The sequence below is a fragment of the Aquarana catesbeiana genome, linkage group LG03 (assembly GCF_042186555.1).
Source record: "Aquarana catesbeiana isolate 2022-GZ linkage group LG03, ASM4218655v1, whole genome shotgun sequence".
In the NCBI taxonomy this organism is placed as follows: domain Eukaryota; kingdom Metazoa; phylum Chordata; class Amphibia; order Anura; family Ranidae; genus Aquarana; species Aquarana catesbeiana.
Window position 1 is genome coordinate 130,001,408 of NC_133326.1, and position 17,306 is coordinate 130,018,713.

Below are 17,306 nucleotides of genomic sequence, written 5' to 3' on the forward strand. Positions count from 1 at the left end.
ACTGATGAGGCTGCACTGGGGGCGGGTCTTATACAGAAAGGGGTGTGGCCTTGACAGGAAGGGGTGGGCCATATTTAAATTAGGGGGTGCATGAGTTTAGTCATACCTAGGGCAGCACAAAACCTAAATACACTTCTGGGTATCTCTCTTGGTCCATAGAAGTTTACCTTTTGACTAGTGGTTTATGGGTGGTTCCTGACTGTGGAGGCAGATACCTTATGCTACACATTTTGCTTTTTCACTTTCCCCACCTCCTGGAGACCGTATATCTACTTTCTGTTGTCCAGGAATCATTGCTTAGTGGGTTAGCAGACAAACCTTACAATTGCCTACCTGACCAGCTCTTATTATTGGCAACTTCAATTTAATACAGAAGAATTATACCCTAACACATCCATACAGTGTATACATACCATCAAATTCATATAATCTTCTGTGTGAAATAGTGAGAGAATAGTCTCTGATGCATCTCTAAAATCTTACCTTATGCTTATTGTATTTTCTGCATTACATAATCAGCCAAATCTACTGAATTAATAGGCAGACCTTACAATCACTATAAAACTGTTTATTAGGTAATTTATGTAATGTTTGAAAACTGTTAACATCTAGTCCAGTGGTGGTCAACGTGAAAATAATAGAGGGCATCAAGATCGGCCCCAGACACTTAAAGAGGGCCACATAATTTCAGTGCATTTTTACACCTCAACTGCCAAACGTTTTTCTCCTGCTGCACTTTTTGCAGTGTGTCACAATGCACACTGAAGATGTTGGCGTATAATAACCCCAAGCATTGGTGTCAGTCAGTGCAATAATGACCCTCAACATTTGTGTCAGTGGACTCAATATTAACCCCCAACATCGGTGTCAGTGGATTTAAAAACATCCCCCAACATCAGTTTCAGTGGAAACAGTAGTAACTCCCAGCATTGGTGTCAGTGGACACAATAATTGCTCCCAGCACTGTCAGTACTAGTAACCCCACTTCCACATTGGTTATCGTTGGCAGTAAAATTTAACCCCCCTGCATTGGTGGTCACTGGCAGTGAAATTTAACCACCCCCCCTACACACACACACACACACACACACACACACACACACACACAGTGTTGGTCAGTGAAAGTGAACATTAATTACCCACACCGCCCTGCACTGGTGGTCATTGCAGTGACAGTTAACCCCATAATCCTCCCCACTAATGGTGATCATGGCAGTAAAAGCTAACTCCCCTTTCTTCCCCCCTCACATTGGTGGTCGTGGCAGTGAAAATGAGCCCCCCGCCCCCCCTTCCTGCATTGGGGGGTCATGGCAGTGAAAATTAACCCCTCCATTGGTGGTCTTGGCAGCGAAAGTTAAAGTGTTTGTTACCCCAGCATTTCATATGTGCCTGCTGTACCATGTACTTGTCGGAAAAAGTATCCTGTTCTCTTTGTATTGCTTCCTTTGTGTAAAATCCCTAGTGTTCCTGTTTGATTTTTCTTATTAAAAACTGACCACCCTAAGCAGGAGAACACATCGTGGTCAGTTCTCTAGCCTGCTCTCCTCCAATGATCATGCTTATCCTGACCCCCCCCCCCCACCGCACAGCCTTTCACTGGGAGGCTCAGTGTTTTGTTATTTCTCCTCTCCCAGCTCTTATGCAGCTGAGAACAGAGGGAATGTTATCAATTATAAAAGAAGGGAAAAAAGGTATTTATAATGTTTTTTTTATATCTATACCCTACTATTTTAAACTGAATGAATTGTTTTACAAGGTGATCGTTTACGATCAATTTAACTCCCGCGTTGTTGATCACTTACCTGTCACACACTCCTGTGCCATTCTCTCTCTCCCAGGTTAGGACTTTACTCGTACTATGTGAAGAGATCACTTAGTACAGTCTCTCTTTCAATGCTAGGTGCTGAAACACAGAGCGTGTCCCAGCGCCTGTCACCCCACTGCCACTTTGCTATCTGTATGGTTGCACGCAGAAGACCTGGGCACCAAGGATCTAGTCGGTTATATAGGGTTACAAAACAAAACATTATTTTTTTTTATTTACATAAAAGCAGTTAATAGCATTTGTTGTTGTGGCCTTGCTAATTTCTTCATCACTGCTTTCTGTATTAGTGGCTGATGTAACACATTGTCACCATAGGACAGGTTGTAAAGTATAGTAGTGGGATCATTTCTAAATATGAATGGGATTTTCCTGTGATTTGTCCCCGGCAGAATGCCCTCTCACGCTTGCTTCTCAGCTGGAGGGAGGAGCAGATATGGTGAAAATCCTACGAAGTGGAGGTGCACACCTTGACTTTAGAACACGCGAAGGGCTAACGGCTCTGCACAAAGCGGTGCGATACCGCAACCATGCCGTACTGATGGTGAGTGGGGGTTTAGATTGGTGATGTTTTTAACATAGAAAAAAGAAATGTATGCATAGTTAAGATAATGGCTTGGTCCTTTTGTGCTAAGAAATGACGATTCCTATATACATGTGAAAGAATATGATAATTGGTATGGAAATCAAGCATCTTTCTACAACATCTTTCTGGAAGCTCATTTTTTCAATAAACCTTATGGGTTGACACTGCAGAGTGTGGCTTCATTCTCTGCTTTACTATCTTTCTACAATGATTCAGGACTTTACCTGTCTATGTAATTGGAATGTGAAAATGTAGGTGATACTTCTCATTTTTTTTTAACCTAATATATATTGTCAGATGCCTGAACTGATGAGACCATGCTGGACAAAAACCTGAATACTATTATAGATTACCAAAATATATTGAATTAGCCTAGGCATGCCCAATATTTTCACTGTCCTGTTTCTGGTATGTATGGTTAATATGATACAATACTCTACCCATAGTCTATATAGGATAAAATACCTTTAGCCAATAAATACATTTTTTTTTTTTTGTCATTATAATGTACTTGAAGTGTTACTAAACCCACAACAGTAAATTCAGTCCATATATGCAGTAAAACATGCTTGTTATACTCACTTTGGAACCCAAGGGGTTAATCCTCTGCATTATGTAAAAAGGCTGTTTGATCCTGTCGTCTCTGATCAGTCCCCAATCTGCTGATAGAACAGAGCCTTGGGGGCACTCTGCACATGCTCAGTTTGGTGTGTATTGGTAGAGAGTTTTTTTTTCTTGGGAGAGTGCATGTGATTAGCTCGCAGCCAATCAGCACTGTCCAGACAGAGGTTCAGGGGTCCTGCAGCCTCATAGGACAATCAGGGGAGAAAGAAAACTCCTCCTACAAGCTTTAACCAGACATTGATAGAAGTCACAAGACTGCTCTAACTGCTGATGAGAAAGGGTATTTAGCAGTTTATATTTACTAAAACTATTGCATTTCCATGTTCTGTGTACTGTGGGAGACCAGATATAGTGAATGCAGGGTCCTGGTTTTAGTAACACTTTATTACTATGTAGTAATTTCTCTTGTATATAAACTTGTATGTCTACTTAGAGTGTATATGACTTCTTTTCTTGCAACCTTCTCTCCTTACCATTTTTCTCTGTTCATCTGGTACTCAGACCCTCTTGGACTTAGGTGCTTCTCCAGACTATAAGGACAGCCGTGGCCTGACACCACTCTATCACAGCGCAATGGTGGGAGGAGATCCATACTGTTGTGAACTTCTGCTCAGAGACTATGCCAACCTTGGCTGTGAAGATGAGAATGGTTGGCAGGAGATTCACCAGGTGAGACATAGTACTACACATTTTCTGGGGAGGAAGTATAGCATGGAACATCCTTTGGATTCAAAATTGTGTGCACTTAACACACATCGTTTAGAGGTTAGTACTAATGTACACCTATGCCCTGAACTATAGACCAGGGACGTGCGGTGAGGTCAGTGGCTGGTGAGGCACTGGCTAGTATCAGAGCCAGATACACACAGGTTACATACGCTGTAAAATGTTAAAGCGAGAGCAATAATTCTAGCACTAGACCTCCTCTGTAACTCTAAACATGTAACCTTTAAAAAATTTGAAAGCTTCACCTATGGAGATTTTTAATATAGTTTGGTGCCATTCCACAAGTGTGCGCAATTTTAAAGCGTGACATGTTAGGTATCTATTTACTCAGTGTAACATCATCTTTCATAGTATACAAAAAAAAATCAGGCTTACTGTAGTATTTTTTTGTTTGGTTTTTATTCATGAAACGGTTTCTTCCAAAAAAAAAAAAAGCGTTTGAAAAATTGCTGCGCAAATACTGTGTAACATAAATAGTTGCAATGACCACCATTTTATTCCCTAGGGTGTCTGCTAAAACAATATATATAATGTTTGGGGGTTCTGAGTTATTTTCTAGCAAAAAAATTATGATTTTTACATGTAGGAGAGAAGTTGGCCTGGGTGGCAAGGGGTTAATTACCATACGTACCGTATATACTCGAGTATAAGTCGATCCGAGTATAAGTCGAGGCCCCTAATTTACCACAGAAAACTGGGAAAAACTTATTGACCCGAGTATAAGACGAGGGTGACAAATGCAGCAGCTACTGTAAGTGGAAAAAGAGGGTCAACAATGCCCATCTGCAGCTGCATGCCTCCCTGTGTCCTGTGCAGCCTACCTGTATCCTGTGCATGTGTCCTGTACATGTGCATGTGTCCTGTGTCCTGTACATGTGCATGTGGCCTGTGTCCTGTACATGTGTATGTGTCCTGTGCATGTGTCCTGTACATGTGTCCTGTACATGTGTATGTGTCCCTGTGTCCTGTACATGTGTATGTGTCCCTGTGTCCTGTACATGTGTATGTGTCCCTGTGTCCTGTACATGTGCATGTGTCCTGTGTCCTGTACATGTGCATGTGTCCTGTGTTCTGTACATGTGTATGTGTCCTGTGCATGTGTCCTGTACATGTGTATGTGTCCTGTACATGTGTATGTGTCCCTGTGTCCTGTACATGTGTCCTGTACATGTGTATGTGTCCCTGTTTCCTGTAAATGTGTATGTGTCCCTGTGTCCTGTGCATGTGTCCTGTGCATGTGTCCTGTGTCCTGTACATGTGTCCTGTGTCCTGTACATGCATATGTACCCTGTGTGCATGTGTCCTGTGTCCCTGTGCAGCCTACCTGTGTCCTGTGCAACCTCCCTGTGGCGATCTCCATCCTCCCTGTGGCGATCTCCATCCTCCGATCAGCGTGTAATAATACACTTCGGCGGCCATTCCACTGTTCAAAAGCCGTGCCTCCTCCTCGTCTGTAATAGGCAGAACACTCAGCAGTCAGCCTATCACGGACATTCTCTCATTCTCATACCACGGACAAGGATGAGAGAATGTCCGTGATAGGCTGTACACTGACTGCTGGGAAATGGAGTGTTCAGCCTATCACAGACGAGCAGGAGATGCGGCTTTTGAAAGCTGGAATAGCCTCCGAACGGTATTATCACACGCCGGCCGCCGTCTGCCTGCATGACACGCTGATCATGCAGACAGACGGCGGTGAATCGCGTATAAGTCGAGGGGGGCACTTTCAGCCCAAAAAAAAGGGCTGAAAATTTTGACTTATACTCGAGTATATACGGTAAGTAATATACAAATAATTATTATATATTATTTTTAAGGTAATTTACTATATTTTCAAAAACTGTACTCAAGCAGCTGGCTTAACGGACAAATTACTGAAGTTTTTCAGTTTTTCACAGTAAATAGATAATTAGTAAATTATTAACTTATAACATATAGCATAATAATATATGATTAAGCTTGTACCTTTTCAGCAGCAGTAGATTCTCATTCTCCTTCTTAACTGTGTGAGAAAAACATGGGTAAATCTTATACACATAAACACATTTTTTCCTTCTAGTTAGGTGGGCTGGAAGGAAGTATTTGTCTTAGGCCCCCTTTCACACTTGTGTGACTTCAAAGTCGCGCGATTTTACTGAGATTTTGCTGCGATTTTACCGGGATTTTGCCACGATTTGGGAGCAGTACTACTTTGTACGACTTTGCCACAACTTTGGCATTAACTATTCTCAGCTTGTGCTTACAAAGTCGTACTGAGATCGTGTCTATATTATTCAGGTACGATTTGCATGCTACTTGAGGGTTTAACATTGAGGTCTATGGACATCAGCTCCGCATGGAAGTTGGACCAAAGTAGTGCAGGGACTACTTTGAAGTCGGCACGACTCAAAGTCGTGCCAATATGTATGGTAGTCATTGAAAATCATGGAGAATGACTTGTCATATGATTTTGCAGTACGTATAAGTGTGAAAGGGGCCTTAGACACATGCCCCCTTCTATGACACTGCAGCATTTTTATTGGACAGCTTGGGCCAATGGTACTTGGTCGAAGACTCCAAGCTGTCCATTGAGCTTTCTTTTACTGGTATTTAAAGCAGTTGTATACCTGCTGACTTTTTTTTTTTTCCTACACCTGTAAGGGAAAAGGCATAATGAGCTAGTATGCACTGCATACTAGCTCATTATGAGATACTTACCTTAGAACGAGGCGCCGGCATCTCACCCTGTCCACGCCGAGGGAGCTGACATTTCCCTTCGGCGTGTCTTCCGGGTATCGCGGCTCCAGCGCTGTGAGTGGCCGGAGCAGCGATGTCGTCACTCCCGCCCGTGCGCGCGGGAGACATTTTTCCGGCAAGGTCCGGCGGCTGCCGGGCTTTCAGCCGAGAATCCCCTGTGCGCATGCGCCGCTGCAGTCAGCGGCTCATTGCGAGGGGAATATCTCCTAAACCGTACAGGTTTAGGAGATATTTTTTTTACCTACAGGTAAGCCTTATTATAGGCTTACCTGTAGGTAAAAGTTTAAAAAATAGATATACAACCGCTTTAATCACCACTGGGTATTTTATTTTTTATTATATAAATGAAAAAAGACCGAACATTTTGAAAAAAAAAAAAATGTTTTCTAATTTCTCTTATAAAACATAACGAAAAAAAAAAAAATTCTTCATAAATTGAGAAATGTATTCTGCTGCTCCCAATAAGTATATATTAATTGGTTTGTGCGAAAGTTATATCGTCTACGAACTATGATATATAAACTGAAATTTACGCAGCTATAGACGCTATACTGTGATAGCTTATAGTGGGACTGTGATAGGGTGGCGGCCAATCTAGTGCTAAGAGACACTGGGGTCAATTCAATATGAGTTAAATAATGGGCAATAAAATGTGGTAACATAGCGCTTGCGGTTAATCAGTTTTTATAGTGCAATTCGCTAAGAATTTTGCATTAAATTACGAATGCGGTATTTGTTCGATTGAGTGGTAAATACTAAATTTTTCACCTGATAATTTACCTCATTGAGCTGGTTGCTAAGGAGTGGGCCAGGAAGCCGGCCGCCGAGTCCTTAACAACGGATGACTCATCAGCTGTCAGCAGGTTCCCCGCTGACAGTTAAATGTTAAAAAAACATACTGTCAATTAAAAATTCTGAAAATAAAACAGAGTGGGGTCCCCCCAAATGCATACCAGGCCCTTTGGGTCTGGTATGGATTTTAAGGGAACCCAGCGTGGCGTCGCCATCGTGACTGACGATGTATCTACATCGGGGACATTTTTTAAATTTTTTAGTAAAGGAATTGTCAAAACTTTTGTACTGTCTTTTATTCTTTTACAGTTTTTTTTGGTGAATGGGTTGGGGTATGGGCTATGTACCCCATACTCATTAACCGGGGGGGGGGGCTAGGATTTGGGGGAACCCACTGACAGCTGATGAGTCATCTGTTGTTAAGGACTCGGCAGCCAGGTTCCCGGCCTGCTCCTTAGCAACCAGGCTGTTTCTGACAAATACTGCATGTGATACCGCCAGCAAGACCCTGGTGATAAATATTGCATGTTTTTTTTATTCTTGGTTCTGTTTGTGAATTGGACTTAAGAGCTTACCGCATGTTTTTTTGATGATATTTACCGGCACATTTTTTATTTTGCGGTAAATACCACATAATCGCTATTTTTTAAATTTTTTTGGTGAATTGGACTTTATTTACCGCATGCAATACTTTATGCAAATTAGTCACATGACCATATTATTACATGTGGTAAACGTTACTGAATTGACCTCATAATCTGGGAGGGTCACTAACTGACACTGACATCGCTAGTGACACTGCTCTTATGCACACAGAGTTCTGTGTGTTTGCACACACAAAACTTTGTGTGTGATTGGACACAAAAACAATAACAAGCCCTCACTGACCTCTCTAGCTGCTTGTGCTGTGAAGTAATTAATTGTTAAAAATCACAACAAAGATTCTAAAGTCAGGTTGCAGTCAGTTTCTAGCTTACAAACCCGGCTGTTTGTTTATATTAGAGGGGTTGCAGGCTGCCAAGATTTTGCTCTCTACCAAAAATGGGTAAGATTTCAGTGCCTTTGTTGTGAACTAATATTTATAACTACAGAAGTTATAAGGGCTTGTTTTAAAGTTATTTTACTGCTTGTTTAGAATATGTTAATACTTTAGTGTGCAAAGGTTTTGGACAGGTTAAAGCTGAACTCTGGAAAACTAAAAAGTCCTCCCTTGCAGTAGCTTATTGCTGTTTTATGCCTAGGGGACCGAAAAATCTGTTCTACTTACCTGATCCTCTGCTCCCCAAGGCTCCTCTCTGCTGCTAGACCAGTCCCCACAGCCTTTTCCCCCCTACACACTGCCGGTCTACAGTCCTCTGACGTCTTCAAGTCTGATTCCGGGAACAATTTCCAGCATTGGACTTGAAGACACAGAGGGACAATCCACTGTCTGAGCAGAGGGGGGCACCGTTCGCTGGGGGAATGGAGGCTCAGGTTAGTAAAAGTGCTTTTCTTGTCCCCTAGACGAGTGGTGGTCAACTTGAAAATTATAGAGAGCATCAAGTGCCCCTAACACTTCCAGAGGGCCTTGCAATAGCAGAGCATTTTTTGCATCTCAAGGCCCACATTGCTGCATTTTTTTAAGAGTATTATAATAACCCCCAGCAATAATAACCCCCAGCATCGGTGTCAGTGAACACAATAATAACAGCAAGCATCAGTGTCAGTAAACAAAATAATAATCCCCAGTAACGGTGTCAATGAACACAATAATAACTTCCAGCATCGATGTCAGTAAATGCATTTACAACCCCCCAACATCAGTTTTAGTGGACACAATAATAACTCCCAGCTTTGGTGTCAGCAAATTAAGTAATAACCCTCATCATCTGTTTCAGTGGACATAATAATAATCCTCAACATTATTGTAATTGAAAACAATAATGACCCCCAGAATCAGTGTCAGTGCACACATTAATAAACCCCAGCATCGATGTTAGTGAACACAATAATAACCCCAGCATCAGTGTCAGGCAATACAATAACCCCCAACACGGGTTTCAGTGGATACAATGATAACCCCCAGTATTGGCTTGAGTGAATACAATAATAACCCCCAGCATCTGTGTTAGTGAATGCAATAACTCCCAGCATCTGTCTCGGTGGACCTATTAATAACCCCCAACATCAGTTTCAGTGAACACAATAATAATTTCCAGCATCAGCACTGGTGTCAGTACGATTAACTCCACTCCACATTGGTGGTCACTGGCAATAAAATGTGACCCCCACACACACACACACACTTTGGTGGTCTGGTGGTCACTAGCAGTGAAATTTACCCCCCCCCATTGGTAATCAGTGCCTGTGAAAGGTAACCCCCCAACCCCCCACCCACATTGGTGGTCATGGCTGTGAAAGATAACCCCCCCATTGATTGTTATGGCAGTAAGTGTATACCCCCCCCAATTATCCCCCATTGTTGATTACTTACCTATCACATGCTCCCATGCCGCTCTCACTCTCTACCCAGGCTGGGACTTTAATTGTACCGTGTGAGCCCGGTGCTCTCCAGCACCCCAATGTCACTTTGCTATCTGTACGGTGTTCAATAGCCACACATGCAGAAGGCCAGTGGGCCTACACTAAATGAGCAGTTAAAAAGTTGACTTTTTTGTTTTTGAGAGATCAGCTTTAAATTATCAAATTAGAAGGGAAGATGCTAAATAGCAATATAAGGATTTTAAAGTGGAAGTCCAGTCAAATACCATCTAAGCTTAAACCTGCTTCCACCCCTGTCACCGGGACCCTACTTCCCCTGATTGCCCTACTGTTCCCCAGCACCAGCCCTACAAGTGTTTGCGCCAAGTGTCACTTTGGGTGTGGAGTCACTTTGGGTGTGGTTGTACTCCATTGTTCTGTTGTGTCTGTCGGCCTTGGGAGAAAAGTATATTATGGGATGTATGTCTAGGTGGAGAGGGGGAATTCCAAGGGAGGGGAGGAGTGTCCCTGAGTTGTATATCTGTTGTTACATGTGTTTGAATAAAGAGTCTGATGTTTTTCACCCTACACTGAGTTACGGCTAGTGACTGGGTGGGCTAAAGAGTCTTGGCAGAGGAAGCATTTACAGTGGACATAGTCCTGGTGAGGACAGAGGTCCATTACAACTGGTTGGCAGCAGCAGGATGAGAACACTCAAGATGGCTGATGAAAGTCTGCACGCAAGGAGCACTGAGGCCCCAGAGTATAACCATTGGACAGCAAGCAGTCTCCAAGAAAGAGCCAGAACATTGGGTCTCAACCACAGGGGACTGAATAAGGACCAGCTGGTCTAGTTGCTGAAGGAAACCACAGATGGGGGTCAGGCACTTCCCAGCAAAGACAGACCAGAGCCTCCCAGCCCAAGCAGCAGGAGCCCTTGGATTGTCTGGTACGAGGAAAAGATAGCCATTCTCGGGAAGGATACCACCACTGAAAGAAAGCTTGCAGCCATTGAAAAGGCACAAAAAAGACAAAAGTAATGGGAGACTGCAAAAAACCAAGCCACTGCCCCTGTGTCTCTCCCTGCAGTACGGGAGACCCAAAGAATTTCCAGGAAGGACTTTAAGCCCTACAAAGACAATATGGGGGATGTGGTGGGTTCTTTCAGGACTTTGAACATCAATGCGACCTACTGGGGGTCCCACCCTCAGACTGGACCCGCCATGTAGTAGGACTGCTAAAGGGGGGGGCGCTGAGGCTTATCAAATGATAGACCCTCTCAAGAAATGTAGCTATGAGGACCTAAAACGGGCAGTACTGGACTATTATGCTGTATCGCCAGAGGCGTATCGGGCCCAGTTCCAGACTACTACCCCTCGGGTCCCCGAGACCTTCTTTAAAATGTTTGCGCACAAGCTGTCCGTAGCATGCTGCCGATGGCTGGAAGGGGAGAAGGCCAGCTCCCCTGAGGAGATCATACAGGCTGTCCTGAAGGAACAATTATTTTTCAAGTGCCCCCCTGATCTCCAACAGCGAGTGCGGGAGCGAAAACCTGCCACCCTAGAATAAGCTGCATCTTTAGAGGATGAGTCCCTCTTGATCAACACACAATGGCGGAAGCCCCCCTGCCGAGGCACCCCGAGTTCCCAGGGTGTTCACAGTTCCCTGAATTGTCGGGTGAACCCCCAGGCAGCACCAACCCCTCGGGTCCTGCTACCACACCATCCAATCTCCCTACAGCTGACTGCAAGACCCACCTTGGAAAGGCGCTGATTTGACTGTGGGCAGCCTGGTCACTATCAGGCCAGCTGCCCTGCCAGAACCAAGACTCTCGGACCTACCCCTGGCATGCCAGTACATTATGTGGATCTGTACCAAGCTCCCGAGGAACTGCCGCCACCCCCTCCAGATTGGTGTTCCTCTTCTGTTGACTGGGATAACCTTAAAGGAGTATTTGGCCTACAACCTGCTGAGGCATCTACATCACTTCCCCAAGGAAAGCACCTACAAGAGGTCACCGTGGACGGTCAAAAGGTGGTGGGATTCCGAGATTCGGGTGCGTTCCTCACTATTGTGGACCCACAAGTTGTGCGCCAAGGCACTCTCCAGCCTGGCCCAGGAATAGTGATCAAACTGGCAGACGGCACCAAACGCTTCATTCCCCTTGCTACTGTCACCCTAGACTATGGACTGGGGCCCAAGCGCTGTGATGTAGGAGTAATGGGAGGATCACTTGCAGATATGCTTCTTGGGAATGATGTCAGTGACCTCCAGTGTCACTTTGTCTGGGCCTTGACGCGAAATCAAGCCCGCCAGGAAGCCACCCAGCGGAGGGAGCTCCAGCACCTGGATGGAAATCTGTTGCCTGCAGTGAGTGACCCTTCCCCAACGCCTGTCACTAGTGGAGTAACCTGGAATCGAGACCAGTTTAAACAGGACTTGGCCACTGACCCTGCTCTGACGGGCTTTTGGACCCAAGTAGGGCTGCCAGGTTCGGGAGCAGGTGACAGTTTATGTCCGATCTGATTCAGTCCCTTTGGCAGACCTGTGTAGTGAGGGACATCTGGACCACCCCCTATCACTCCCAAACCAATGGACTGTGTGAGCGTTTCAACGGGACCCTGAAGGCCATGCTATGTGCCAGGAACCAGACTGGGAACGGTACCTCCCCCACCTTCTCTTCGCCTACCGGGAGGTCCTACAGGAATCTACTGGGTTTTCCCCCGTTTGAGCTGCTGTATTGGATGAAGGTTCGAGGCCCCCTGTTCTTGCTGAAAGAATACTGGGAGGGCCAACTACATGATATGGGGTTCCGGTGGTCCCCTATGTCCTAGAACTGTGTGAACGAATGGGCCAACTTGCTGGGCTCATGGCGGACCATCTCAAGGCTGCCCAAACCCGCCAAAAGAAGTGGTATGACCGCAAAGCTCGCACCCGCAAGTTTGCCGAGAGCCAACAGGTCCTAATGATAGTCCCAAATCCCCAAAACAAATTACAATCTACATAGGAGGGACCCTTTTCGAATCATCAAGAAGTTAAATGAGACCAACTATGTTCTCGTGCTGGATGATCGGGGGAAGCGACAAAAGACCGTGCGCGTCAATATGATCAAGGAATACCATGACAGAAACCTTCCCGTCCTGGCGGTATGCCCCCTGCCCCCTGAAGAAGACGACAAAGTCGTGCTTGATCTCCTGGAGGTAGCGTGCCACTCGGATGACGTACATTGAAAAGGAGTGCCTGGCTATAGTATGGGCCTTGAAAAAACTGCAACCCTATTTATACTTGTATTTGTATTATATGTATTTGCAGGGAGTTCACCATTCTCTCGGACCACAATCCCCTCATCTGGCTGAATCGGGTCCCAGGGGATAACAACCGCCTGCTAAGGTGGAGTTTGGCCTTACAACCGTACAACTTCACTATTCAGTACCAAAGGGGGAGCCAACAACAAAATGCAGTTGGGCTCTCCTGTCAACAAGATTCCCAGTAAAGTCCAGCAACCCACAAGTGCCTCTAGGGTAGCCTGTTGAGGTTCCCCTTTTGGCACTCATAAAGTGGAGGGGGGAGGAGTTGTCAGGGGGACACTACTTCCCCTGATTGCCCTAGTGTACCCAGCACCAGCCCTACAAGTGTTTGCTCCAAGTGTCACTGTGACTGGAGTTACTTTGGGTGTGGTTACATTCCATTGTTCTGTTGTGTCTGGAATTCGTCCAGCAGCCCCTCCCTGCTGATAAGACTGTTTACTGATTAGAAGTTTGAATACACCTGACCTGTGTGTCTATTGTTATTGGACAGTTTACCCCGTCCTGAATCCATGGGGGGGGGGGGTGTCCCTGAGTTGTATGTCTGTTGTTACATGTGTTTGAATAAAGAGTCTGATTTTTTTCACCCTACACTGAGTTAGGGCTAGTGACTGGGTGGGCTAAAGGGTCTTGGATCGTGTGGTACTGGGCAGAGGGAACATATTCAATGGACATAGTATTGTTGAGGACAGAGGTCCGTTGCAACCCCTATTCTAAGCCCTATACTAACTAGCCTGTAAAGGAAAGCTGTCTATTCTTACCTATCCTGAAGGCCTAAAGGTCCGTTCACATGATCTCTCCAGCGCTGGCTTCAGTGAGGAGGAGAGATCGCCAACAATGGCTGCAGTGCCTGAGCGGTGACATCACCCATGACCTTACTTTGAGGCATCTGTTGTCGGCTGTCCCTCTACACTGAAATGGTGATGGGAGCAGATCATGTGACTGGACCGGAGTGCCCTCAGACTAGGTAAGTATACACATCTTTACAGGGTAGTTAGTATAGGGCTTAGAATGGGGATAGGAGCAGGTTTAGGCTTAGACGGCATTTGACTGGATTTCTTCTTAAAGCATTTAGAGGGTAGATTCAGTACAGATGTAGAGCAATGCTTTATTTACATCCACCACTTTTCCACAGCACGTTGATAGAAGGAGCAAAAAATTTTACATTTTTACCAAACTTTTTATGCATTTTTCAATGGCAGCATATTCTTTAGATCTATCATCAGTTTACATCAGTGTGTTTTTCACAAAATAAATTGACCAGAAGCACAGGTATTTGCTTATTTGTACAATATAGATTGAAAGCTGAGCTCCAGGAAATTTTTCAATTCTGCTCTATATGAAAAACCTCTAATGATGATAATGACGGTGATAATTCCAGGTCCTGCTTGCTGCTGTGTAGTGTAAAAATTGTAAGCATTTCCCCTTTTATGACAAATTCTGACCATATTTTGCTAAATCCAATTATTTTCTGGGATTGTCAGCACCATCTAGTGCAAATATTGCAATATTTTTTCTGATTGAGGTATTTCAGGAAAAATATGACATTATGGCCACTAGATGGAGCTGATAATCATATGAAATAAACAGATGATGCAAAATACGGTCAGAATTTGTCATGGATGGGCAGTTGTCTGTCACATTTATCCAACAATATTTTTTATAAGTGTTGCTTGTAAACATATAAAGCCAGGAACAAATATTAATGCACCTTTTATAAAAATGTGTTTTTAGTAGAATGCACATTACCACAGATACATGCTGCTGGTGCTGTATTTTATTTAGGGATTAGGCAAATAGAAGCCAGTAGATGAATAGTATACTGTACCTAATTAGTCATGTGCCCTGGAAGTCCTAACTATCTTCAAACTTCCTGTGTGCACAGGCGTGCCGTTATGGACATGTTCAACATCTGGAGCATCTTCTGTTTTATGGAGCAGATATGAGAGCACAGAATGCATCTGGGAACAGCGCTCTGCACCTTTGTGCACTCTACAACCAGGTAATACGACTTCCTATATAGCTTGGTAACATTTGAATGTAAAGAGCTGATTGGAACTGCTGGGACTAAGTGACCCATATTTTACTATTCCTACACTATTGAATTATGTTAATTAAAGCTGAGTACAGTATCTGAAGGGATAATTATCATTGCATAAATGCTTTTAGAAAACACACGGGTGTATTTATTAATTATTCAACAGGAAATTCAAGGTGGGCCATGCCATCATTTATTTACCTATTACATTAAAAAGTCCAGTCCAGGGAGAGGACTTAAAAAAGGGTTATTTTCACCCCAAATGTTATCACGGCTTCCATCTCCATCTGTACAGTGACATTTTTTTTGGGTACTCATTTGCTATATTATATCGTTTTTTTGTACTTGATGTCTCCCAGTTGCCTCTTCAGTCTTTATTCTTCTTCAGTATCTTCAGTCATCAAATTAATGTATAGTGCAACTGAGTAGTTGTGAATTACATTCTGGGCAGAGCTACTGTTATTTAAGTGTTTGTAATGCCAATGATTTAATAATACACTTTTGAAATACTGTATCTAAGGGTCACATTTTTTTTTTTTTTTTTTTACACATAGGCGCTCTGTTGTGTTCACTGTCCATGAACTGATCTTTGCTAAACCGAAACAGAGTGCAATTTTGTAACATCTGTGCCCAGTTCAGTTTTTGACAATGGACTGTGGCAGACCTTTAATGACTCTATGGGATTGACCTACTAAAACTGGAGAGTGCAAAATCTGGTGCAGCTCTGCATAGAAACCAATCGGCTTCAAACTTCAGCTTGTTCAATTGAGCTTTGGTTTCTATGCAGAGCTGCACCAGATTTTGCACTTCCAGATTTAGTAAATATACCCCAATGGGTGGCCGGATATACGCTGAGCAAAATTATAAATGCAACACTTTTGTGTTTGCCCCTATTTATCACAAGCTGAACTCAATGATCTACGACTTTTTTTATGTACACAAAAGGCCTATTTCTCTCAAATATTGTTCACAAATCTGTCTAAATCTGTGTTAGTGAGCTCTTCTCCTTTGCCGAGATAATCCATCCACCTCACAGGTGTGGCATATCAAGCTGCTGATTAGACAGCATGATTATTGCATAGGTGTGCCTTATGCCGCGTACACACGAGCGGACTTTACGGCAGACTTTGCCCGGCGGACTTTTCAACGGACTTTATGACAGACTTTCTGAATGAACGGACTTGCCTACACACAATCCACCAAAGTCCGTCGAATTCATACGTGATGACGTACGACCGGACTAAAACAAGGAAGTTCATAGCCAGTAGCCAATAGCTGCCCTAGCCTCGGTTTTTGTCCATTGGACTAGCATACAGACGAGCGGACTTTTCGACCGGACTCAAGTCCGCCGGATAGATTTGAAACATGTTTCAAATCTAAGTCTGTCAAACTTTTGATAAAACAAAGCCTGCTGGAGCCCACACACGATCGAATTGTCTGACGAAATCCAGTACGCTAAGTATGCCGTAAAGTCCGATCGTGTGTACGCGGCATAAGGCTGGCACACCTAATGTAAGTTTTTTTTTCTTTATATTCTTCAATAAACATTTATTTTGAACATAGTGTAGAGAAATTCTGTGACAAATGCATATAGCGTGGGCAGTGCACTATGTAGGTGGGGCTTTGTGTGGGTGTGGCTTGAGTGTGGTTTATATTGTGGTTACATTCAAGGTGGACAGACTAATTAATTATTAAAAATTCTTTCCTATTTTACCTCAGTCATTCCAAGTGAACTTCCACCATCTTTGGCTATTTTTTAACACTGCAGCTCAAAAAAAAGCTGCTTTTACAGGCATCTGAGCTTTTATTTCAGCTTAAAGAAGCTTGTACTTTTTTGGGCTCTTTTGCACATTTTTAATGAGCTTCTTTGAGCTTTTCTGAGCGTAATGCCGCATACACATGAGCGGACTTTACGGCAGACTTTGCCCGGCGGACTTTTCTACGGACTTTATGACGGACTTTCTGAATGAACGGACTTGCCTACACACAATCCACCAAAGTCCGTCGAATTCATACGTGATGACGTACGACCGGAATAAAACAAGGAAGTTCATAGCCAGTAGTCAATAGCTGCCCTAGCGTGGCTTTTTGTCCGTCGAACTAGCATACAGACGAGCGGACTTTTCGACCGGACTCGAGTTCGACAGATTGATTTAAAACATGTTTCAAATCTAAGTCCCTCCAACTTTTGAGAAAACAAAGTCCGCAGGAGCCCAC

General features: G+C 43.9%; 1 protein-coding gene across 4 annotated transcripts in view; it reads left to right on the forward strand.

Annotated features, from left to right (window-relative positions):
* Positions 1 to 17,306, forward strand: part of SHANK3 (SH3 and multiple ankyrin repeat domains 3) — a 605,848-nt gene that overhangs the window by 293,899 nt on the left and 294,643 nt on the right. For all 4 annotated transcript variants that reach the window (XM_073619226.1, XM_073619225.1, XM_073619228.1 and 1 more), the window contains exons 7-9: positions 2,215 to 2,366; positions 3,534 to 3,701; positions 14,937 to 15,053. In XM_073619226.1, the coding sequence (XP_073475327.1) occupies positions 2,215 to 2,366; positions 3,534 to 3,701; positions 14,937 to 15,053 (437 nt within the window). The remainder of the gene's footprint in view (positions 1 to 2,214; positions 2,367 to 3,533; positions 3,702 to 14,936; positions 15,054 to 17,306) is intronic.